The sequence below is a fragment of the Borostomias antarcticus genome (assembly GCF_949987555.1).
Source record: "Borostomias antarcticus genome assembly, chromosome: 35".
NCBI lineage: Eukaryota > Metazoa > Chordata > Actinopteri > Stomiiformes > Stomiidae > Borostomias > Borostomias antarcticus.
The window spans coordinates 154566-180378 of record NC_140268.1 but is presented as its reverse complement, the minus strand read 5'-3'; the positions used below and the strand labels follow the sequence as shown (position 1 = coordinate 180378).

Below are 25813 nucleotides of genomic sequence, written 5' to 3'. Positions count from 1 at the left end.
GGTCTATTTATTTAACCACCAAGACGACCCGTACAACCACTTTGTGCCGAAGCACATTCAACCCTATTCGCTCTCAACTAAGCTCGTATTAGAGAAGATTCTTAATCCGAAATACATCATTCACAATCACAGTTGACAGACTAATGCTTTTTTCAGATGAAATGGAGTGGATTAATGTTTGGTTACATTTGGCACGATTGCCACTGCTAATCCATTCTCTACGCACCCTGGAAGAGCGATCTTTTGCAAATGAACTGGACCTACAGAGTTGTGACTGATGTTGATTGAAAGTCTCTTTAAAGTCGCACTGAAATGAAAAAAGCATTCTGTCCCATTTTGGTTCATAATTGGTCATAGTGTTCACCTATTCAACGATGTATGCCAAAAAAATTACGAAATTCTACTTTTGTTGTAATCTTATATCAAAGTGTATAATTTCTTACTTCCTGGAAAACGGTAGGTCACGCGCAATGACGACAACAGGTACCTTCGATTTTAGACCAATAATCTCACGACATCCACCCGTCAATCAACGCTATCCTTCTATCGAATCTGTCTAAAGTTCTTAAAACACGCCCACTTGTCAATGTTCCAATCAAATTCCTCTAAACATATGTCCCGCCCTCATAGCTTGTTTGCGTCGGAAATACGTCAAACTACGGAAGTTAGATGATCTCAAACGTCCGTTTCAGTGCAACTTTAAGGCACGTTGGTATTTCAAATGGTCCTGGAGGGGGGGGGGGGGGGGGGGGGGGTGCCTTGATAAAGAATAACAGTGCCAGGTGAGGAAAAGTGGAACATATGTGTTTGATGCTCTCCAGTAAATATGCATCCTGGTGATCTATCCCCTTAATTGAAGGTGAACTATCTGGTGAACCATCTCTTTAAATGAGGCCTTTTACTATAATTATTGAGAATGGGTCAGTGTGCAGCGTGTGATCAAAAGGTGCTGGTAAAGGGGAAAAAATGTAATGACATCAAGAGAAACACTACATACTAGGGGACTGCATACTGCACACTTGAGACGAGGAGGACTTCCAAAACCCAATTTATTTTGAGCTGTGCGTTTCGCTCACAGCTTTTGAGCCTGATGAAGCTGATGAAGCTGTAAGCGAAACACGGAGCTCCAAATAAATGAGATTCTGCAAGTCCTGCTTGTGTCCTGTGTGCTGGATGTTCCCACTCACGTTCGGCTTGATGCCTTTTACAACACTGCCTGTCTTTGAATGAGTCTATTGGTCTATATTTCAAGTGGTGAAGTCTTTAAACTCAATGACAGGTTGATGATCATTTGACACAGAAGGTTCTGCGGTCAGACAGCTTGCGGACACAGTCCGACCCCACAGTGGGCACACCTATATTTACAATACATAAACTGACCGTTTCCCTCATATCCAACATTAAGGTTAATTATCACACTGTGTTACACACATACGAAGCAGCACATGGACACCACACACACACACACATACACACACACACACACACGCACATGCACACACACACACACACACACGCACACACACACACACACACACACACACTCACACACACACACACACACACACACACACACACACATGCCCCAGTGCACTGATTACACTGTATGACCCTAATAATCAGCATTCACGCATCTGCAACACTGTTTTTTTTAAGGGACAATGTAAAATTCAAATATAAATGTCAACATTTCATGCACTGTACCAGATTACACAGCAGCGTTGAGAAAATTTGCAAACAATACATAGTAAAAACAACGTTCAATACAAGACACAAAAAGAGGCACACAGGAATACAACTAGCCTACACATGATTACATCACAAAAGTATACTTGTCAAAGAAAATGTAAAAGAGAACAATCAGTGGGTATAGAAGCGTGTATTAAGTTCATTCACAGACCATCATACATTCAGCATACAAGTGAACCACATCCATGCTTTAAAGTCGCACAGAAACGGACGTTTGAGATCATCTAACTTCCGTAGTTTGACGTATTTCCGACGCAAACAAGCTATGAGGGTGGGACATATGTTTAGAGGAATTTGATTGGAACATTGACAAGTGGACGGGTTTTAAGAACTTGAGACAGATTCGATAGGAGGATAGCGTTGATTGACGGGTGGATGTTGTGAGATTATTGGCCTAAAATCTAAGGTACCTGTTGTCGTCATTGCACGTGACCTACCGTTTTCCAGGAAGTAAGAAATGATATACTTTGATATAAGATTACAACAAAAGTAGAATTTTGTAATTTTTTGGGGCATACATCGTTGAATAGGTGAACACTATGACCAATTATGTGAACCAAAATGGGACCGAATGCTTTTTTCATTTCAGTGCGACTTTAACCCACAAGTGCCAAAAGCTAAAACACACCTCTCTCTTCTTCTCTGTTTCTACCATGTTAACCCTATTAAGATATTGTCCTGTGGCAAATATCAGAGAAATAAATAAATCCTCTTTTTCCCGGGGGGAGGGGCCAGGGTGTGGGGGTTGTCACGTGGAGCATTACTAATGCAGTTGCCTTGGCAACCCTTAATGACTTTACACACTACAGTATAATAGCCTGGCATTGGAGTGACTGGAAGGGGAGTTAAGCCTGAGCACAGTTGGTACTGAGAGTGTCAGCATTTTGCAAATCTACTTATAGGGAATGCAAAATGGAGGGAACTGACAATTGGGTCTACTAGATGGGGTTTTGCTTAGGACACACACACACACACGTGCACGCACACACACACACACACACACACATGCAGACATTACCACACACAAACATGTGATACATTTACACTCAAATTAGAGTATTTATTGAGGGAGTCTCATTGGAGGTCAAGGTCAAGGTCAAGGTAAACTTTATTTATAAAGCCAATTAAAATCAACCGAAGTTGCACCAAAGTGCTGTACAATATATAAAATAAACTAAAACAAAAAACAGAATAAAGTGCACATTATCACAGAATAATAAAAGGACAGGACACAAAACAGGACAGGGGATGTAGGCTATCAGGCCTCAAAAGCCAGTGAAAACAAGTGTGTTTTCAGCTGAGACTTAAAGAGCCCTAGGTTCTGTGCGTGTCTAATGTGTGGAGGGAGGCTGTTCCAGTGGAGGGAGGCTGTTCCAGAGCTTTGGGCCAGCCACCGCAAAAGCTCGGTCACCCTTGGTCTTAAGTCTCGATCTAGGGACTGTTAAAAGAGGAATAAGAGAGGTTCAAAGATAAGGAAAATGAGGAACAGCTCAACAACTCACCTGGCGCCACAACTGATAACAACGTGAGAACTTTCACATAAGGTTCTGAAACCAATAGCCTACTTTACAAACAACATAACGTAAAAGGACACCGAAATTGTATTTTCTCTCCTTTATCCTCTTCATAATATCAAACGTGACAGTTGGTGGAGTATTTCTACCAGGAGGAGAGGGAGGGGGTCTGACAGTGAAGGGCTGCTGCCCCTGTGTGTCTAAACTGGGAACTGGAACCATGTCGCCATAAAGACACAGAAAGAATACATCCATGGGAAATGGAGTCCTCTGATAGATGAATTTTACAAACAGTAGGTAATAGAAATTGGTCTACTGAGTTATGTGAAGGTCCAGCTCCTGGTATGGATCGTGGTGATGGATTTGTGAGTTTTAGACGTGCACATCCCATTTAACCAGCGGGGCTCGGCTGAATGGACTCTTTCTCTGAGATGCACATTCAATAATAATGTAAATGTAAAAGAGAGGAGAGTTTCAGCTTTCAAGTCTTGTACATATTTTGTATTTGTGTTTTATATTTGTGTTATATATTGTTATATTTTTATTGTTACTTGACTTTCTTAATTACTTTTTTAATTCTACTTTTAAGCACATTTAGAAGCAAGCAATTACATTATACCTGTATAATGTGTAGGCCTATGTCAAAAATAAATCTGACTTGATTTAATGAATGACCTAAATCACACATAATCTCATGTTTTTATTAAATGATAGAATCAGATAGCTATCATTATTCCCAGGTCCGACACAGGATAACAATTAAACTAGATTTCTTCTATAGGACTATGTAATGCTTTTTAGTTGACTGTAGAAAGAAAATAGTATAAGCAACATTCACTCCTTCTGTATGGGAACATTATTGTAACAGATTCAATATATCATTCAGCACTACATTTATACAGGTGCTAAGTTTCATACAAATCACTGCCTTTTATATCAGGCAGTGGGGTGGACGTGCCTAACCAAGGAGGACGTCCACCAAAGGACGGACAGAAGGACCCAGCACCGGCTCTTGTGTATGTACTGTATATAAAGTGTATGTACTGTATATAAAGTGTATGTACTATATATAAAGTGTATGTACTGTATATAAAGTGTATGTACTGTATATAAAGCAATCCTCCATCAAGTCCCATACTGGGTTAGGGTAACCTTTACATCCCTCATCACCCGGAGATCCTGCATTTATCAGACATTGTCTCAAGAATAGTTAATCTGTCTCCTCTGAGCTGGTAAAACTTCCTGTAGTTATATAATTATCTACAGCAGGCATTCCCAAACTGTGAGGCGGGCCTCCCCTGAGGGCCCCAAAGACATTCAGGGGAGGCGTGGAGGGATGGTTAGAAAAAAAATGATTTTTATGATTTTTATGAATGAAACGTGATTTTAAAGGTTGTAGTTTTTTTGATGGACAAATTTGGGGGGTTGGGGGGGGCGCGGGTGTCACTGTTTTCAGAGGGGAGGCCCACATTGATGGAGTTTGGGAACCCATGATCTACAGGATACACTGAAATTGGATACATACGTTTCATTTGGCCAAACCTGATTAAGGATATAATGTGATACAAATGGACTGTGTAAATTGACAATCATTTGAATGGATTCTATTTATGAAACTCATCTCAATGTAATATCCAACATTACATGTTTTTTATTTTCTGTAATCAGGGCTCCCTTGAAAAAGGAGCTTGGTCTGAGTGTGTGGTTCGGTTATTCCAGTGAAAATAATTTACTCGGTGTCGTGAAGCTCATAAAGAGGTACAGTAACCATTACCCTACATAGTATTTAATAATTTATTGTTTCCAAGGAGGTAAAATCCAAAAACAATCCTTACCCTTTTAATACAGGGACTCTAAGAATCGACAAAACCCACAATTTCATCACAGACAAAAAGACGTACGGCTTAAAACATGTCCGACACAAAATCATTCAAAGGTAACATTATTATGCCACGTCGTCTAGTTCCACAACAACTTGAAAGACACAAAGAATTATGACGTGTGTGTGTGTGTGTGTGTGTGTGTGTGTGTGTGTGTGAGTGAGAGAGACTGTATAAATGCATGAGGCCATGCTCCTCCATGAAACCAATACACATTAAAAACAGTAGCAGCGAGTAGATGCAAACTCACTGGGAACAGAAGACATGCACTGGTTTGTGTCATGCTGTGTGGAGAGATGAGGAGGAGGAAGAATTGAGCAAGAATTAAACTAGAGGAACTTTAATGACAGTTTCCCCTTCTGAGATGACTCCAGATGAATGTGCTACTAAACATACATTTCATAACTCTGAGAATGAAGGGGAAAATGAGAGAAAGATCCGGAGACATTCATTCCATTGTCAGCATCATTTCCATTCATGAATCCTCGCGTCTGAGGCGGTGAAAAAGCCCCTGGTCATCCTTCCCTCCCTCCTCGGACCAGATAGGTGGTTCCACGTGTGACAGACATCGAACTGGCTGTGAGAAATGTTTATCAATAATACACCATCACTCGTGCCTGCTGTGGATGATAGCATCACAGTGTCCTCCCCCAGTAAAGGCACTGGGCTCCCATGACAAGGTCTGGCTGAGACAACGGTCTTCTCACATTGCACATAGTCATACCCATCCCTGAAACTAGTGCCCTCCTCGACCACATGGTTGGGTTGAGTGGAATCAGCTGGGTGTCTTTAGGAAGAACACGTTGACAATGCACATTAATGCGAAGAGGTCTCCTCGGTCTGGGTGGTGGCAGTTACTCAATGAATCTCGATATGGACCTGCACATGGAAAAAGGAGAACTGAAGTCAAGCAATGCCAATAATATCTCGAAACTCTGACATCCAATGACTTTGCACAGATGAAACACAGCAGAATCATTATGAGCAACGAGAAGGGAGTCGCGAACAATATAGGATAGGATTGTATGAACAATATAGGATAGGATTGTATGTGAGTTCAATATAGGATAGGATTGTATGAACAATATAGGATAGAATTGTATGTGAGTTCAATATAGGATAGGATTGTATGTGAGTTGAATATAGGATAGGATTGTATGTAAGTTCAATATAGGATAGGATTGTATGCGAGTTAGAATCAAAAAACAATAACTCTCAAGGCTCGTTAGCCAATAGTATCGGTATTTGAAACGTTATTGGATGACAACCACTACAACACAGATGTAGCTCAGTAGCCTGATTTAGCAGCATTTGTATTTATAACCCACCTGCAGTCTCACGTTGAACATCATGGAGGCGATGAGGTAGAGATAAGGGAATCTGATTCTGAGTCTCCATGCGAGATCAAAGAATATCAACAGAGTCCGAGTCAGTCCTTTAGAAAACACTCCATAAGTCCGACCTGCGGACCCCGAAAAACGTAACACTAAATACGACAGACCCGCCATAAGACCATGTCTGGTTCAGCAATCAAACCCAATTATTGAAACTAGCTAGCTAATTAATAACATGAAACACTTCATATTTCCATGATTGTCTGAAGCTCATTTTTGCCTGACGAGCTCCACCCCAACCATTCTTTCCTGTTTCATTCGGAACATTAACTGTGTGACCCCCGGAAGTTGTAATGGTATTTCGTCGTCATATTTTGGTGTTACAATCAAAAGAAGCCGCACCTCATACATCCATGATCTCTCAACTTTAGGTCCAGACATTAACGTTAGTTGTGTGTCTTTCATAATTAAACATAAAATAAAGTGTAACCTATTTATGATAAGGTCTTCTTAATGCTCGTGCTGCCTCTATATGCTTGGAACTGTCTATTTCGCTATTATTGTACTAAATACTAGGTACTTCAGTTTGAGTGGCTGTATGATCGTGGTCATGGATGAGACTCACTGTTACGTGTGTTTGTAAGTGCTTCAGGATTCATGGGGCCCTGACAGATTCAGTTGTAACAAACACACACCCAGGTAATAGTTAATATAGTTTTAGGTAATAGTTAATATAGTTTTAGGTAATAGTTAATATAGTTTTAGGTAATAGTTAATATAGTTTTAGGTAATAGTTAATATAGTTTTAGGTAATAGTTAATATAGTTTTAGGTAATAGTTAATATAGTTTTAGGTAATAGTTAATATAGTTTTAGGTCGTTGTGTCTGGGGGTGAGCGCGTGGGCGTCTGCGCCGGAAGTACAGCTTTGGGCGACGCACCGTAGTGACGTCACTCAGGGGTGGGGCTCCTGTCTGTTATAAACCTCCAGAGAGAGAGAGAGAGAGATGGGAATGAGGCTAAACTATATAAATAAACCTGAATCGAGAGTAATTGGACACAACTGACAAGTTGTATGAAAGCCAGGTCTATACTTTAAAAACAGCTGAGTTGTTTTAAGACTTTCTACAGAGTTTTCAAGTTCGGTTAAAGAGTGGAAGTTAGCAGAGTTAGCCGTTAGCCGAGTTAGCCGTTAGCCGTTAGCACACAGCTGGTAAGTAAGGAGACATGCAGGCCATCAAGTGTGTCGTGGTGGGGGACGGGTAAGTGGTTCAAAGTTTAACGTTACTTGGGCAGACATGTTTATAGTAGTATAAATCATTTAATAGAAGTTCTAACGTGTAACCGCAGGTCTAGAGATCAGGGAGGAGTTAGGAGGTAGGAGGGTTAGGAGGTAGGAGGGTTAGGAGGTAGGAGGGTTAGGAGGTAGGAGGGTTAGGAGGTAGGAGGGTTAGGAGTTAGGAGGGTTAGGAGGTAGAAGGGTTAGGAGTTAGGAGTTAGGAGGGTTAGGAGGTAGGAGTTAGGAGGGTTAGGAGTTAGGAGGGTTAGGAGGTAGGAGGGTTAGGAGTTAGGAGGTAGGAGGGTTAGGAGGTAGGAGGGTTAGGAGGTAGGAGGGTTAGGGGGTAGGAGGGTTAGGAGTTAGGAGGGTTAGGAGGGTTAGGAGGTAGGAGGGTTAGGGGGTAGGAGGTAGGAGTTAGGAGGGTTAGGAGGTAGGAGTTAGGTAGGAGGTAGGAGTTAGGAGGGTTAGGAGGTAGGAGGGTTAGGGGGTAGGAGGTAGGAGTTAGGAGGTAGGAGGGTTAGGAGGTAGGAGGGTTAGGAGGGTTAGGAGGTAGGAGGGTTAGGAGTTAGGAGGGTTAGGAGTTAGGAGGGTTAGGAGTTAGGAGGTAGAAGGGTTAGGAGGTAGGAGGGTTAGGAGGTAGGAGGGTTAGGAGGTAGGAGGGTTAGGAGGTAGGAGTTAGGAGGTAGGAGGGTTAGGAGTTAGGAGGTAGGAGGGTTAGGAGGTAGGAGGGTTAGGAGGTAGGAGGGTTAGGAGGTAGGAGGTATGAGGGTTAGGAGGTAGGAGTTAGGTGTTAGGAGTTAGGAGGTTTGACCCAGAGATTATGAGTAAAACATGAATGAGTTTGGGTTCGGACTATTCCCTGGAACGGAATGGAAAGTTTCATTTCAAAAGTGTCATTTCAATTTAACGTTGAATGCGGTTTTTAATGACTTTTCTTCGAGGCGTAGCGTCACTATTCTTCTTGTGCTAAAAGAGGGACTTATTATGTCCTCACGTTGTTTTCATGGGTTCATGCGCTTTGAACCTTGTAATCCAGGTAGTAGACCGAGCCCGTAGAGGGTGTAACTCCAGGTAGTAGGCCGAGCCTGTAGAGGGTGTAACTCCAGGTAGTAGACCGAGCCCGTAGAGGGTGTAACTCCAGGTAGTAGACCGAGCCTGTAGAGGGTGTAACTCCAGGTAGTAGACCGAGCCCGTAGAGGGTGTAACTCCAGGTAGTAGGCCGAGCCTGTAGAGGGTGTAACTCCAGGTAGTAGACCGAGCCCGTAGAGGGTGTAACTCCAGGTAGTAGACCGAGCCCGTAGAGGGTGTAACTCCAGGTAGTAGACCGAGCCCGTAGAGGGTGCAGCCCTGCCCATGCCCACTCAACGTTCAAGACTTTGGAAAACAAACACAAATGCAAATGTATACATTGAGTCACTTAATAAACACACCGATATATGTGGTATTTTTCCCTTCCTCCCACTATGGTGTGATTTATGAACGCCGTTAAACTCGCATATTCATTAGTGTGTAATTGCTAGTCTGTGTGAGGTTTTACAATTCTGAAACTCCCATACAGGTATATCATAGTTTTGCTTTGTGCATAGTTTAGTCTTTGGTGCATAGTTCCCTGGTAGAGCACTTGTTCACTTTAAAGACTTCCTTTGTCATTGTTGTGCATGGATGGTCTGTGTCTTGTCCATATGGATGATCAGACCTGGTCTTGTCTTGTTAGTTTTGATGCATTAATAGATACAGTTTTAGGGATCTTTCTGATCGTGGTACATGATGGTACAGGGCGTGCTTGACCTAGATTGCATCCAAGCTGTTGAGGCACTGACTGTGGGAGAGCACACACACACACACACACACACACACACACTCACTTTGGGTGTGGTAGACATTGCAGCAGTAGGAGAGATATTAAGTCTCAGAGCTACAGCTGAACACTTGATTTTGCCCATACAATCAGGAATAATTAAACCTAGCCTAATTCAATGTAAACTAGACTAATCCATGGACATGGTTCATGTTATAGACTTAAGGACTAGAGGCTTTGCAGAACACAGAATAAATACATATCTATATTTTGTGATATTACCAATGTTTGAACATAGATATTTTTTGCATACCAAGACCCCTTGTGGTGTAACTTTAAGTCAAAATATGGAAGAGAACCTAACAATGTCTTTGAATCCACCAGCTAACCCACATAATGTAGCTACATATCTGATATGGCAGGCGATCTGAAAGTCATTTAACTGCCTCGGTCTGTGTGCTGTGTGCCTGTGACATGATTACTGACATGATTCCCCTCCCTATCCAGAGCGGTGGGTAAGACATGTCTGCTCATCAGCTACACCACCAACGCCTTCCCTGGAGAGTACATCCCTACAGTGTAAGTATCTACTACTACTACTACTTATACTGCTGCTACTACTACTACTACTACTACTACTACTACTACTACTACTACTACTACTACTTATACTGCTGCTGCTACTACCACTACTACTACTACTACTACTACTACAACTACTACTACTACTACTACTACTACTACTACTACTACTACTACTACTACTACTACTACTACTACTACTACCACTACTACTACTACTACTACTACTACTACTACTACTACTACTGCTACTACTACTACTACTACTACTACTACTACTACTACTACTACTACTACTACTACTACTACTGACTACTTGGCTGCGTTCCGAATCGCATACTTCTACTTCTTACTACCAGTACCTACTACAGCTGCCCTTATGTGTTTCTTTTATTCCCTTCTGAAAATAATAGTGTCCACTCAACTTTTTTTTGTCCTTCTCATCATGTGAAAAATGGTCCATATTTATCTGATGCCCGCACTCCTTCTATTGAAACCTGCAGGTTTGACAACTACTCTGCCAACGTGATGGTGGACGGAAAACCGGTCAACCTGGGCCTCTGGGACACAGCGGGCCAGGAAGACTACGACAGACTCCGCCCACTGTCCTACCCACAGACGGTGAGACGATTAAAATGCTTTGGTCTCTGTCGAAATGGGATATTTGTCAGCGAGTCTACTTTGATGTTTGAAGTGTCTGGCGTAGTTATGGAATAGTCTGAATAGCAAGGCTTGTCTTGACCAAACAAAGAAGTTATAGAAAACATTTGTAGTTGCCAAGCAGACAGACTATAACCCTGCCCCCCCCCCCCCCCCCTCCCCCGCCGTGTCATGATGAAAGTTGTTGAGATGTGCTCTCTCTCTCTCTCTCTCTCTCTCTCTCTCTGTCTCTCTCTCTCTCTCTCTCTGTCTCTCTCTCTCTCTCTCTCTCTCTCTCTCTCTCTCTCTCTCACCAGGATGTCTTCCTGATCTGTTTCTCGCTCGTCAGCCCCGCCTCGTTTGAAAACGTCCGTGCCAAGGTATGCCCTGCTCTGCCACAAGACTTTCCTTCCCTAACCGTCACGACTGTTAAGAAGGGCCTACGTGTGACAATACGGTATCATTCCAACGACTCATGACTAATATAGAACAATGGGTGAAGTGAGCGATTCATATAGTTAGCAGTACATGTTAGATATAGGAACATGTCATTACTAAAGTAGATACCTTGAAACCACCTGTGACTGGTGGCCTATAATAATCTCTGGTGTTGTCTCTCTGCAGTGTCCTATAATCTCTGATGTGTCTCTGCAGTGTCCTATAATGTCTGGTGTCTCTCTGCAGTGTCCTATAATGTCTGATGTGTCTCTGCAGTGTCCTATAATGTCTGGTGTCTCTCTGCAGTGGTACCCGGAGGTGCGCCACCACTGCCCCAACACGCCCATCATCCTGGTGGGCACCAAGCTGGACCTTCGGGACGACAAGGACACCATCGAGAAGCTGAAGGAGAAGAAGCTCACGCCCATCACGTACCCCCAGGGCCTGGCCATGGCCAAGGAGATCGGTGAGTGTTCACGCAATAACAACTAGGGCTGAGGATCGAGTCGATTCCGATTCACAAGGTTCAGAATCGATTATCACGATTCGATTCAATATCTATTCGGTTAGTGTTACTAAAACCTGTTTTTTTTTTTTTGCTGTAACCTTAATTACATGACTGCCAAGTTATGCAACACATCAATACTAGGGCTGGGTATCGATACTGATTTCCAAAAATGAATGAATGAATCATTGAATGGGGTCAGGGAAGAATGTTTACAGCTCACTTATCTGGCCCCCGGGTGATTACTGTTTTTTTGCTTCCCTCTGGAATATGTAGAGAGTGGGTCGTATGCCCTCCTCCCTTGTTCTCTGTAAAGCGCATTGTGTTGCCTCTGGGTATGAAATGCGCTATACAAATAAAGCTTTGATTGATTGATTGATTGATTGATGAGCGGTATTAAGCATCTCTCTGTCTCTGTGTCTTCAGGGGCGGTGAAGTACCTGGAGTGCTCGGCCCTGACCCAGAGAGGCCTGAAGACGGTGTTCGACGAGGCCATCCGGGCCGTGCTCTGCCCGCCGCCCGTGAAGAAGAGGAGGAGGAAGTGCTCCCTGCTCTAAGCCTCCCTGCAAGAGGAAGCAACAGAACGGGGGACCCAGCAACATCGGGGGGGGGGGGAGCAGGGGGGATGGGGGGGGGGGGGGGGGGGGGTACGGAAAACAGACACACAAAGCATTTTACTTCAGATCATCTCCTAGCTTCCTAGCTCCAATGCTTTTAACAAACTGTTCCTTTGTAAAAGTTGAACATTGGGTCGGGAATGGGATTGATAAGAATCACCCAGTCCCATAGTTGAGCACACACACACACACACACACTCACACACACACACACACACACACACACACACATACAACTAAGAAATTCCTGAGGCCTTATAAAAATGGATTTCAACTTTTGCAAAAAGGATCGTGGAAAGTTTTAAATTTTTTTGTTCTTCCACTGGTGGTCCTTGTTTGTTTACAGTCTTAGTTGTTATGAATGGAGAGTCGTTGCCAAAATGCAGATAATAAAAATGTGTACTGTTCAGAAGATGGCAAAAACGTTTGCTGCATGTTGGAAGTTTACGGAAGTACAGATAACAACTTGGCGTGACGCACAGCAGCCTGTGGTTAAGATGACGTTAACAGTTTCTGGGGAGGAAATGTGTGAGGCGCGTTGGAAATGAGGAAGTGAAAGTGGACAGAAACATTCTGAAGAGGCTCTTTTACTTCAAAGTGCTCGTGTTGCGCTCTAGTTTTACAAGTAGGGACCAGAAGGTTCAGTTCCTACCAGCCCAATGATTCAGTCAGTCCTTAGCAGGAAGTCAGTAAGGTGAGGGATATTGGCTTAGGCGTAGTTCCTGGCATTGCAGACTGAACGATGAGAACAGGCACTGGTCTCTTTCATTGTGGAATGAAGGGTTAGGACGATGGACGTTGTTTGTGCCAATAGTACTGAAGTCTAAAAGCATGTCCGTTCAGTATTTATTTTTCCTCAAAGCACATGGGACCTGTCCAAAATACGCCCCTCCCCTTACAAAATTCATTCTCCTGGGTCTGAACTCAAATGTTGATCGAGAGATTCGAAGCATGTGATTTTTCTACAAATATTTTGGATATTAGGATTGTTTGGTGTGACGACAGGATTGGAGAACCTTTAAATGGTCTGGGCATTTATCAGAAACCATTGTGCAGCCATTACCTTTCATGTTTTTATTTTAGTGAATAGCACATTTGATTTATAGAATCACTACTGGGTAAGCAATATCAGTAAGCAGAGCATTTATACCTGAAGTCCTATATGGTTACAAAGCTACTGGCAATGTTGTCTATACTCATCCTTTGTTATAATCATGTGAATTGGCTATTTTGCATTATATTTCTCAATGAAGTTACACATTGCTCACTGTATTTTAAAACTAACACTATGAATATTATAATGTTCATTACCTCCTACTACAAACGATTAACGCTACCTTAATCTCACCAGAAGTCTAGCTTTTTTTGTTAGCATGCAACGTGCAGCATATACTGAAGATGTAGGATCACTACATTTATATATTTGTTTTGCGTATTTACATACTGTATGTATTTGAACTACTAGAACAGGAGTTAAAGTACATGTGATCTAACTGTTGTATTCTGGCATCAAGCTGTGCTCTTAACTCAAAGCCAATTTTGTAACCTTTTGGTTTTATGGATAAATCTATTGTCACTTTTTTTTGAGAAATCCAATAAATTTGAACAAAACTGATGTTTCTTTTCATTTACTTAAAAAGGAACAACTGTACACCAAGTCATCAAGTCACCTTTACTAAAGATATTTCACACAGTTGGCATTTCATAAACCCACAAGGTTTTACTTTGTACAATTGGCCCAAAAAAAACCTCCAAAATAAAAACTCAAATGTAAGGCAATAAATAAAATGCATAATTAGCCAATTTGGGCTACAGTGAGAAATTCAGTTTTTTTAGTAACTCAAGCAGATTTGTTGAGAGGTTCCGGTATCTGAGGTAATGATCCAGAAGTCATCGCTGGACAGTTAGGCATCAACAAACCGTAATAGCTTTCCGGAAGTTGTGGGTATACTAGGGGAAAAGAAAGAACAGTTTACTCAAGCACACAATTACATTACATTTACCCATATAGTCTTTAAACAGGAACATTTACTTACATATTTACATACTTATTTACATTTACTTAGCTCAGTGACTGCGGGTGGAAATTAGCTGTTTAGCTATAACCTTGTAAAGTGCATCTCTCCCTATTCTATAGGGTAAATGTCTACTGTACCTTGTCCCTGTCTTAAAAATAAATAAAATCAATCAATCAATCAATCACTTATGTCCAATCTTACCATTCTACTAACTCAGCGCCGATGATGTCGTGTACGTGGTACTTCATCTGGAATTTGACCTGGGAGTTCGGGCGCCGCTCTTCTAGGTCTGTCATTAAGACTTCGTTATATTTGGACTTCTTGACCATTCCAAGAACAGCTTTACGACCTGAGGGGGGAGGGGGTGTGGAAACAAACAAACAATTACCCCATTAGCATAGGACTGCTAATAACTCACTAGAAAGGCTTTCAATGTTCAGCTAGACAGCAGACTGGGTATTACCCTACCCACCCTGTACTACCCTACCCACCCTGTACTACCCTACCCCCCCTGTATTACCCTACCCCCCCTGTACTACCCTACCCACCCTGTACTACCCTACCCACCCTGTATTACCCTACCCACCCTGTATTACCCTACCCACCCTGTATTACCCTACCCCCCTGTATTACCCACCCTGTACTACCCTACCCCCCCTGTACTACCCTACCCACCCTGAACTACCCTACCCACCCTGTATTACCCTACCCCCCCTGTATTACCCTACCCACCCTGTACTACCCTACCCACCCTGTACTACCCTACCCACCCTGTATTACCCTACCCACCCTATACTACCCTACCCACCCTGTATTACCCTACCCACCCTCTATTACCCTACACCCCCTGTACTACCCTACCCACCCTGTACTACCCTACCCACCCTGTACTACCCTACCCACCCTCTATTACCCTACCCACCCTGTATTACCCTACCCCCCCTGTATTACCCTACCCCCCCTGTACTACCCTACCCACCCTGTATTACCCTACCCCCCCTGTATTACCCTACCCCCCCTGTATTACCCTACCCACCCTCTATTACCCTACCCACCCTACCCCCCCTGTATTACCCTACCCCCCCTGTACTACCCTACCCACCCTGTATTACCCTACCCCCCCTGTATTACCCTACCCCCCCTGTATTACCCTACCCCCCCTGTATTACCCTACCCACCCTGTATTACCCTACCCCCCCTGTATTACCCTACCCACCCTGTATTACCCTACCCCCCCTACCCACCCTGTATTACCCTACCCACCCTGTATTACCCTACCCCCCCTGTATTACCCTACCCCCCCTGTATTGCCCTACCCACCCTGTATTACCCTACCCACCCTGTATTACCCTACCCCCCCTGTATTACCCTACCCCCCCTGTATTACCCTACCCCCCCTGTATTACCCTACCCCCCCTGTATTACCCTACCCCCCCTGTATTACCCTACCCCCCCTACCCACCCTGTATTACCCTACCCACCCTGTATTACCCTACCCACCCTGTATTACCCTACCCCCCCTGTATTACCCTACCCCCCCTGTATTACCCTACCCCCCCTGTATTACCCTACCCACCCTGTATTACCCTACCCACCCTCTATTACCCTACCCACCCTACCCCCCCTGTATTACCCTACCCCCCCTGTATTACCCTACCCACCCTGTATTACCCTACCCCCCCTGTATTACCCTACCCCCCCTGTATTACCCTACCCACCCTGTATTACCCTACCCACCCTGTACTACCCTACCCACCCTGTATGAGGTATTTGGTGAATCTGCCAGAGTTTGGAATGGAGAGCCACCAGCTGCCTGCGTCTCTCACGGTCAAAACCCCCGACTTCACAAGCTGCCTGCATGGTGAGAGAATGGAGAGATGGTATCTGGGTGTCACTTCCTGACTTTGAAAGGCTCTTGAAAGGCACACAAATGAGAGCCTTTCAGACATTATCTGACAAAATATTTAAGAGGACATTTGATTAGAGGGTGCACACTGCCCTACAGTCAAAAAGTAAACGGATTAGGAGTAGGATCGTATATATTCATATAAATGTAAGAATAGGCTTTATAACCAGGCCCCGCAGAATGAGGGGTGTTACAGAGACATGAGGAAGAAAACCCGTCAGTTAATTTGTACGTTATCTCGGAGTCCGTGAAGAGAAACTCCTTCAGCATCTTGTCTTTGTTGAAGCTCAAGACAGAGCAGCAGGGTATCACTTTCTCCATGAACTTCTCCACTGTCCCTCTGGTCTCTCTTCCCTCCTCCACCGCCATGACCTTGGCCTTGTAGTCCGCAGTGAACACCAGTCCAAACGCGTCCGAGTCAAAGCCTAGCTGGAACATAAGCAGCTCGCCCCGTTCCCTCAATTCACTCTGAAAGGGAGGAGAGAGGAGAGAATGCCTTGTCAAGTTAGGTTAGGTGCCTTCCCTCTCCCTAGTGCCTCTCTCTCTCCCTCCTATCTTCTAACCAGGGCCAGTAGATGCCCCACTGTCACCAGCAGACCTCCCGGAGTCCGATAGATACCCCTGTGTCTGCTGTGGATGTCGTAGCATGTCCGTAGAATGTTCTCTCTCCTATAATGCTTTTTAGCCTCTCTTAATCTGAAATGTAATTTAATGTAATGTTTTGCTTTATAAATGTTCTTAGCCGGTAGACAAACATACTCCAGGAGCTTGCTCCATCGCCTTGTTGAGAGGGGTCAGGGAAGAATTTTTACAGCTCACTTATCTGGCCCCCGGGTGATTACTGTTTTTTTGCTTCCCTCTGGAATATGTAGAGAGTGGGTCGTATGCCCACCTCCCTTGCTCTCTGTAAAGCGCATTGTGTTGCCTCTGGGTATGAAATGCGCTATACAAATAAAGCTTTGATTGATTGATTGATTGATGTGACCCAAGTAAACTCCTTTCAGAGTCCCAAGTGCCTGTACTCTACCAGCTGTCGGTCCACCAGAGTCTTGTCATCGTGGAGGCTGTAGAGCTGGTGCTTCAGGACTATCTGAGGGAGGGCATCGTTGAAGAGTTTCCGAGGGAATAGATTCATAAGGTACTGCAAGGAGGCCTTGACGTCCAGGGGTCCCTCTGAAAGAAGGAACAGGTTAGGATTGTCTTCTAGAATAATCCTCATCTTAGATCACATTAGCTAGCTCACCATTACATACCATCACTGACATCACATCATACATCATACTATATATATATATATAACCATTACATACCATCACTGACATCACATCATACATCATACTATATATATATATATAACCATTACATACCATCACTGACATCACATCATACTATATATATATATAACCATTACATACCATCACTGACATCACATCATACATCATACTATATATATATATATAACCATTACATACCATCACTGACATCACATCATACTATATATATATATAACCATTACATACCATCACTGACATCACATCATACATCATACTATATATATATATATATATAACCATACATACCATCACTGACATCACATCATACATCATACTATATATATATATAACCATACATACCATCACTGACATCACATCATACTATATATATATATATATAACCATTACATACCATCACTGACATCACATCATACTATATATATATATATATAACCATTACATACCATCACTGACATCACATCATACATCATACTATATATATATATAACCATACATACCATCACTGACATCACATCATACTATATATATATATAACCATTACATACCATCACTGACATCACATCATACTATATATATATATAACCATTACATACCATCACTGACATCACATCATACTATATATATATATATAACCATACATACCATCACTCACAGCTCCAAACTTCTCAGAGCCAATTCTCCGTTTCTTCACTTTGAAAGTGTCTGATATGAGAGCCCGTTTTCTATTCATAACTGTAAGAATGGAATCGTGAAATGAATAGAATCAGCTATATAGCTAGTGCTAATAATAATAATAATATAATAATTATCTATATAGCTAGTGCTAGTAAGTTAGCTCAGGCACTGCTTGATAATACAATCAGCAACAGCTGCTCTAAACATGAGATAACGAGCTCATATCTGGTTGTTAATGCTCATTCAGAGAGAGTGTTAAAGCACATACATACCTGATATTATATAACATTAACATTATTATCTAACATTGCTTTAGAAGTAATTCATTCCCCAAAAGAGTTTCATTCATAACAAAACAAATCCCGTCCAACCACAGTTCCTTCTTCTTCTGCTGTTCTCCCAGTTCCTTCTTCTTCTGCTGTTCTCCTCCTCGCGTGGATGCGAGCAGCTGCTCGGTGGGGGCGCCTGGTGGTCAGGAGGGGAAGTGCAGCCTGGTGGTCAGGAGGGGAAGTGCTCAGTGGGGCCCTGGTGGTCAGGAGGGGAAGTGCAGAGCCCAGAACAGGAGGGAGGAAATCGTCATGGCTAGACTCAGGTTTGATCACACGGGACTGAACGGCACCTTGTTTGTACTGGGGAAAAGGGGGAGTGGTACATGTGGGCACTGTGGAGCTGCAGAAAACACTGAACATGTTCTGTTGCACTGTCCCAACTATGAAGTAGAGAGAGAGAGACTCCGGGATAAGGTCAGAGAAGCAGGACGGGAATGGACTTTGAGGGGTTTACTGGGCACGGAGGGGGAGGGGGTAGGAATCTGCAGGAAGGCTCTATTTACTTTCTTGGGTGACACACGGTTGTGGGGCAGACTGTAGTAAACACGGTTGTGGGGCAGACTGTAGTAAACACGGGTGTGGGGCAGACTGTAGTAAACACGGTTGTGGGGCAGACTGTAGTCTGTGAGCACTAGGATGATGACATGATGATGCACACTCTTGTCCAGTAGGTGGCGGTATGCACCTTTAAGCTGTTTGCGATCCGCCATAAAACCCAAGGAAGAAGAAGAAGAAGTGCAGAGCCGTCCGCTGCTGTGCTCAGTGGCGCGCCTGGTGGTCAGGAGGGGAAGTGCAGCCTGGTGGTCAGGAGGGGAAGTGCTCAGTGCCCCCCCTGGTGGTCAGGAGGGGAAGTGCAGCCTGGTGGTCAGGAGGGGAAGTGCTCAGTGGTGCCCCTGGTGGTCAGGAGGGGAAGTGCAGCCTGGTGGTCAGGAGGGGAAGTGCTCAGTGCCCCCCCTGGTGGTCAGGAGGGGAAGTGCTCAGTGGTGCGCCTGGTGGTCAGGAGGGGAAGTGCTCAGTGCCCCCCCTGGTGGTCAGGAGGGGAAGTGCTCAGTGCCCCCCCTGGTGGTCAGGAGGGGAAGTGCATACACGGACATTACAGCAGGCGGCTAGCAAACACAACCAGTCTGAGTCGGCTGTGCAATCTTCTTCTTCTACAGGTGAGTAAGTGCGAACTGTGCACACTTATAGGTGCGAACTGGGCACACTTATAGGTGCGAAGTGTGCACACTTGCATAGAAAATGTTATATACAGCATTATAATACCCAGGGGTATCTCTTGTGAGCTAGCTGGTGCTACACGCACAACGTCACGTTACTCCAGCAGCCAGCTCGCCGTGTTTATCTCACGGGACCAGGCAGGCTGGACCATCGATCCTGGGAGAATATATCACTCAGATATTTGGTTTTCTGCACTGTTTAACACAGCAAGCTATTTATTTCAATTTGCTGGACTAGCAACGAAGTTCGCTAACTAGAAGCCACTCACTGCCTGGAGCAGCTTTGAGGCCTATCCATGTTGTGTATAAATCTATCCATGTTGTGTATAAATCTATCCATGTTGTGTATAAATCTATCCATGTTGTGTATCAATCTATCCATGTTGTGTATCAATCTATCCATGTTGTGTATCAATCTATCCATGTTGTGTATAAATCTATCCATGTTGTGTATCAATCTATCCATGTTGTGTATCAATCTATCCATGTTGTGTATAAATCTATCCATGTTGTGTATCAATCTATCCATGTTGTGTATCAATCTATCCATGTTGTGTATAAATCTATCCATGTTGTGTATAAATCTATCCATGTTGTGTATAAATCTATCCATGTTGTGTATAAATCTATCCATGTTGTGTTTAAATCTATCCATGTTGTGTATAAATCTATCCATGTTGTGTATCAATCTATCCATGTTGTGTATAAATCTATCCATGTTGTGTATAAATCTATAAGACATGTTTCCCATCCCAAGGTAGCCATGGACCAACGTCATCATAGACCCCAAAATCCAAACTTCAACCACCAACGAGATAGGGATGATGGTGGAGATCACTTTCAACATAAGCGCTTCAGAAGCCAACACCACCACAACGAAGCCGGCCCTTCCCCCGGACCGGGCCCCCCGAAAGGGCCCCAGACCCTCAGCACCAGACGACAGCTCTACGAAAGAGACTTCCCTTTATATAAACAGCCAGTGGAGATAGGGCACTTCTCCCTGGACTCGGAGCGTGTCTTCTTCAACGATGCGAGGCAGCTGAGATACTACGTGGAGCCTGAGAAGACTCCCAACTTCAACCTGAGGGACGGCTACAAAGACCGCTTCGTGAAGAGAGACGACGGCGTCAAGGAGAAACTGGACCACATCCTCCGATGGATTCTAGCAAACAGATCCAAGATTCAGTCACAGGAAACGGCGACATCATCCCCATGGTAAGCCTTAGCAGTCAAAGCAATGGGTAGTAGGTGTTATTAAAGAATACGTACACTGAATTTCATGTTTAGCCCTATTCCTGGCTTCCCTGGCATGTATCTGACTAGTACAGGTTAAAATATTTCTGTTTTGTTCAATACAGGATACACAAATTGCCTATAGCTACTAACAATTAGTAACAAAGTGCTAGGTTTGCATTATAGTGCGGTGTGGACTTCCGTTCTTCGATTGACCTCTCCTCCTTTTCCCAGTGCATTGGGGGTGGACTTTGTGACCTGGCGGGGTCACCTGACTAAGCTGCTGACCAGTCCCTATGAGACGCGGGAGGGCTGGCTGCTAGCTGTCACCAGGTTCGGGGGCACGCTGTACATCAGCGAGGTGGAGACCGAGGCGGCGCGCGCCGAACGGGAGAACCGCACGGAGAGGCACGAGGAGATGATGTACTGGGGGTACAAGTTTGAGCAGTACACATGTACAGGTATGACAAGTCTCTTCGGGTTCTGTCATAGAAGTTGTAGTTTCACGTTTCACCACCTCCTTTGTAATTCACCACCTCCCTCAACCTTTCACATAGACAGGATGACCTCTCCAGGAGGTCGAGACACCCCCTAAAAAAAAGGGGTAGGGACAGCTGACGAGTGGGGAGGAGCTAGTCACGACAGGTCAGGAGACGGGGAGTCCACAGGACCTGTTTAGAGTATAAGAGGGAGAGACACTAGGGAGGAGGGCAGGGTTAGTGGCTGTACTGGACACAGGGGACACAGGGGTGTCTATCGGACTCAGGGTGGTCTGCGGGTGACAGTGGGGCATCCACTGGACCTGGTTAGAAGGTAGGAGCGAGAGAGAGAGGCACTAGGGAGAGGGGAGGCAGAAAAGGGTTAGTAGCACGCAGAGCCATAAAAACAACACAGCCTCACGGGCGAGGTGGGCGACTTTGATTACACCTTGCGACGGTAGCTCTGTATCTTCTTAAGATACTCAACAGGCGTGTCATTTTTACACTGTAATTTACTTGATTTCTTATCTTGTTTTATCTTCCATCTTATGTTCCTGATTTTTGTTTATTTTATGTCTATTTTTAAGTGAAGCACTTTGTGAGGCAAAGGTGCTATACAAAGAAAGTTTTTTATTATTATTATTATTATTATTATTATTATATTACGAATGTGGAAATGTTATTTTGGGAGTCGATGCCCAAATCACATAATTTGCAAGCTTTATCCTCCAGAAGAAATATCAATTGTCGTAGTCGTCTCTGAACACCCCTCACAATAATGCTCGGCTAAACCCGGTTGATTCCTGTGCTTTCAGACGATGTGAGGAGTCAGCCAGACCCTCGTGGCGTGGTGAACACCAACGAAGCCTACTGCACTGTGGTCCAGACCCGACTAGATGAGCACAGACTGCTCTTCTCCGGCGAGGTGGATTGCAGGGAGAAAGACCCCAAGGCCCCGCCCCCTCCAGCCTGCTACATCGAGCTGAAGACCTCAGCGGAGATCTGCACGCCTAAACAACGCAGTAATCTACACAGGTACCTTGGGAGGACATTGTCTTCTCTTGCATTGGCAGTGAAAAATGTTTTTGGGGGGCATTAGCTTGGATGTTCGGCCAATATCTGGCCAAGAATCTTTCCTCGAGCCAGCAGACCTCCCGGAGTCCGATAGATACCCCCATGTCTGCTGTGGATGTCGTAGCATGTCCGTAGGATGTCCTCTCTCCTATGATGCTTTTAGCCTCTCTCACTCTGAAATTTAATTTAATGTAATGTATTGCTTTATAAATGTTCTTAGCCGGTAGACAAACATACTCCAGGAGCTTGCTCGATCTCCTTGTTGAGAGGGGAGGGGAAGAATTTTTACAGCTCACTTATCCGGCCCCCGGGTGATTACTGTTTTTTTGCTTCCCTCTGGAATATGTAGAGAGTGGGTCGTATGCCCTCCTCCCTTGTTCTCTGTAAAGCGCATCGTGTTGCCTCTGGGTATGAAATGCGCTATACAAATAAAGCTTTGATTGATTGATTTAATCTTTCCTCGATTCCTCTCATCGTCTTCACTTTTGAGATTCAACCCCAGTCTGGAGAGAGGACAGTGAAAGACTTTTGAGATTCAACCCCAGTCTGGAGAGAGGACAGTGAAAGACTTTTGAGATTCAACCCCAGTCTGGAGAGAGGACAGTGAAAGACTTTTGAGATTACACCCCAGTCTGGAGAGAGGACAGTGAAAGACTTTTGAGATTCAACCCCAGTCTGGAGAGAGGACAGTGAAAGACTTTTGAGATTCAACCCCAGTCGGGAGAGAGGACAGTGAAAGACTTTTGAGATTCAACCCCAGTCGGGAGAGAGGACAGTGAAAGACTTTTGAGATTCAACCCCAGTCGGGAGAGGGGACAGTGAAAGACTTTTGAGATTCGACCCCAGTCGGGAGAGAGGACAGTGAAAGACTTTTGAGATTCAACCCGTCAGGAGAGAGGACAGTGAAAGACTTTTGAGATTCAACCCGTCAGGAGAGAGGACAGTGAAAGACTTGTCCAGTCTATTTTGGGTGACGAGGGTACAAACTAGCACCAAAGAAGGACAGCTCTTGACAACCACTCCCATCGATGTGTCTTTGCTCTACGTGAATGTCCCTCAGGTTCAACCACTCACATCGATGTGTCTTTGCTCTACCTGAATGTCCCTTAGGTTCAACCACTCACATCGACGTGTCTTTGCTCTGCGTGAATGTCCCTTAGGTTCAACCACTCACATCGACGTGTCTTTGCTCTACCTGAATGTCCCTTAGGTTCAAGCTGCTGAAGTGGTGGGCCCAGTCCTTCCTCCCTGGGGTCCCTCGGATCGTCACCGGCTTCCGCGATCACGAAGGCGTGGTCGTGTCCGTAGAGACGTACCACACCTCTAAGATATCTCAGCTTCTCAAGGTGAGGGTCAGGGATTTTATTGCTTTCGAGGTTGAAGGCGGTTTATTTGTCACATAATACAGTAGGTACAGTAATATGGGACCACGAGCGGTGAAATGTGTCATCTGCTCTGTGATTGATTGATTGATTGATTGAACTGCTCGGTATGTGTCTCTGAAGCAGTTGTTTCACTCGTATTACCAGCGACACTGGAAACATATTTTGCATGTAAATAGATGACTTATGTACAGAAAAAAAAGTAAGTCGTAAAGGTGTCTTATAATCCCATATGGGATGGGCCGACAGTAGGCATGACACTTAAATAAAAATTCATTCATTCATTCATTCATATGTGCATTCTCTCCCACATAGAATGAATACAACTGCTGGAAGCCGACGGTGTGTATGAACTTCTGCTGCGCCTTCCTGACGTTCGTGAAGGGTGTGGCCAGCGAAGACGACCCCAGGTGAACCTCAGGACCAATGCCTCTTTTTCAGTGGCTCGAATTTAAAGGAGAATGCTTGTTTTTGCCAACCTGAACCTTATTTACGGCATATTATAAGACGTTGCACTCACCGAGATAACGTAATTCGGAGGCCTGTAGAAGAAATGTAAAATCCAGCGCGAGCCAGTATATCCATGTAATGGCGGCGGACGGGGCACTGAGAATGCAGCTTCTAAAAAAATTTCTGCCGCGAAACGGTTGTTTTCATCAATCTGTCTTTATGAATCGCTAGTTGTGCTTACATAGAGCGAGGGCTTGTTGTGGTTTTTCACATGCCTCTGTAATATGATCTTTAGAAACGTCTTTAGAAACGAAATAGCTTCCTCACTTGCTCCAGCACGCATGCGCACAGCGCTTGTGTGATATACTTGGCTCGTGCTGGATTTAAAATTTCTTCTACATGCCTCCGAATTACACCAAAGTGATCTCGGTGAGTCAAACGTCTTATAATATGCCGTAAATAAGGTCCAGGTTGTCAAAAACAAGCATTCTCCTTTAACTCCAACCCTTGCTATGGAATACTAGTTTGAAAGGTTCCCGTCACACGTTCTCAGATGTAGGCTGTGTTTCTTGCAGGGTGGTGTACCTGTTCTCATGGGATCCACACGGAGATGTGACGTTCTCCGTCCATAGAGACTCCCACTACTCCTTTCTGCCCGACTGGTACGTGAGGGCACTGACCAGCCAGAGCGGTCAAAACGCACAGCCCTGCCCCCCACCTCAGTTCTGATTCACCCATCTCAGCCAACTGGGGTCATCAGACCCAAATACACTTTGCCCCCCCCTCCCCTCCGATGTAAGCTTGATACAGAAAGGAACGAGCATTTGATCGTACCAAACTTGTTTCTTTCTGGCTGTGTTTCATGTTCAGATCAATTTTGAACTTACCACATGGATCTTCATACAGAACAAATCGTTTTTTTTTTTTTACATGAAAAATGCCTCTCCTTTACGGAGAAGTATATTGATTGATTGATATATTTTATTAGAGTGTATTAGAGTGTACATGCTTCAAAAAGCCCAGCCCATATGGCTTGAGACACTATTCAAGTATGTCTTTGGAACAAGGATTGTTCCATGTTTTATATTGGTTTTATATTGCAAAGAGCAACAACATGACAAACATTATTTCTCATAGAAGTCCTTTATTACTCCCAGTTTATACCAATAAGTTACCATGTTCACTCCAGGAAGAGACGGGAGTAACACATTCATTACATTTATCAAAAATAACACATTCAAAACATGTAAATCATTAAGAAGGGAATAAGTCGGAACTATTGCATCAGCAGTTTTAACCAGTAAACTCTCCCGTGCATAGCATGTAATAATCATGTAATAAGCATGTAATAATCATGCCATATTGATCTGAATGTTGCATCATGCTGAGGTTGGAAGGTACTGATGGGGAAGAGATCAGTTT

The 25813-nt window shown here is 44.1% G+C and overlaps 4 protein-coding genes across 4 annotated transcripts; 2 read left to right on the top strand and 2 right to left on the bottom strand.

The window, feature by feature from the left end:
• Positions 1-5144: 5144 nt before the first annotated feature.
• smim10l3 (small integral membrane protein 10 like 3) lies at positions 5145-6776 on the bottom strand. The gene is made up of 2 exons (XM_084461104.1): positions 6472-6776; positions 5145-6022 (listed from the first exon to the last, which is right to left on the bottom strand). Exons 1-2 carry the CDS (start codon positions 6649-6651, stop codon positions 6002-6004), a joined length of 201 nt encoding a protein of 66 aa, XP_084317230.1. The 5' UTR covers positions 6652-6776; the 3' UTR covers positions 5145-6001.
• A 683-nt stretch (positions 6777-7459) lies between these two features.
• LOC311327976 (ras-related C3 botulinum toxin substrate 1-like) lies at positions 7460-12307 on the top strand. The gene is made up of 6 exons (XM_084461087.1): positions 7460-7737; positions 10060-10131; positions 10638-10755; positions 11091-11153; positions 11518-11677; positions 12143-12307. Exons 1-6 carry the CDS (start codon positions 7703-7705, stop codon positions 12271-12273), a joined length of 579 nt encoding a protein of 192 aa, XP_084317213.1. The 5' UTR covers positions 7460-7702; the 3' UTR covers positions 12274-12307.
• A 1789-nt stretch (positions 12308-14096) lies between these two features.
• On the bottom strand, positions 14097-18592 carry LOC311327988 (inactive serine/threonine-protein kinase 19). The gene is made up of 7 exons (XM_084461100.1): positions 18500-18592; positions 18195-18284; positions 17285-17430; positions 16490-16725; positions 16108-16205; positions 14553-14700; positions 14097-14283 (listed from the first exon to the last, which is right to left on the bottom strand). Exons 2-7 carry the CDS (start codon positions 18280-18282, stop codon positions 14238-14240), a joined length of 762 nt encoding a protein of 253 aa, XP_084317226.1. The 5' UTR covers positions 18283-18284; positions 18500-18592; the 3' UTR covers positions 14097-14237.
• A 1062-nt stretch (positions 18593-19654) lies between these two features.
• On the top strand, positions 19655-25813 carry dxo (decapping exoribonuclease). The gene is made up of 7 exons (XM_084461085.1): positions 19655-19713; positions 20531-20988; positions 21241-21467; positions 22301-22520; positions 23770-23905; positions 24257-24351; positions 24967-25813. Exons 2-7 carry the CDS (start codon positions 20537-20539, stop codon positions 25118-25120), a joined length of 1284 nt encoding a protein of 427 aa, XP_084317211.1. The 5' UTR covers positions 19655-19713; positions 20531-20536; the 3' UTR covers positions 25121-25813.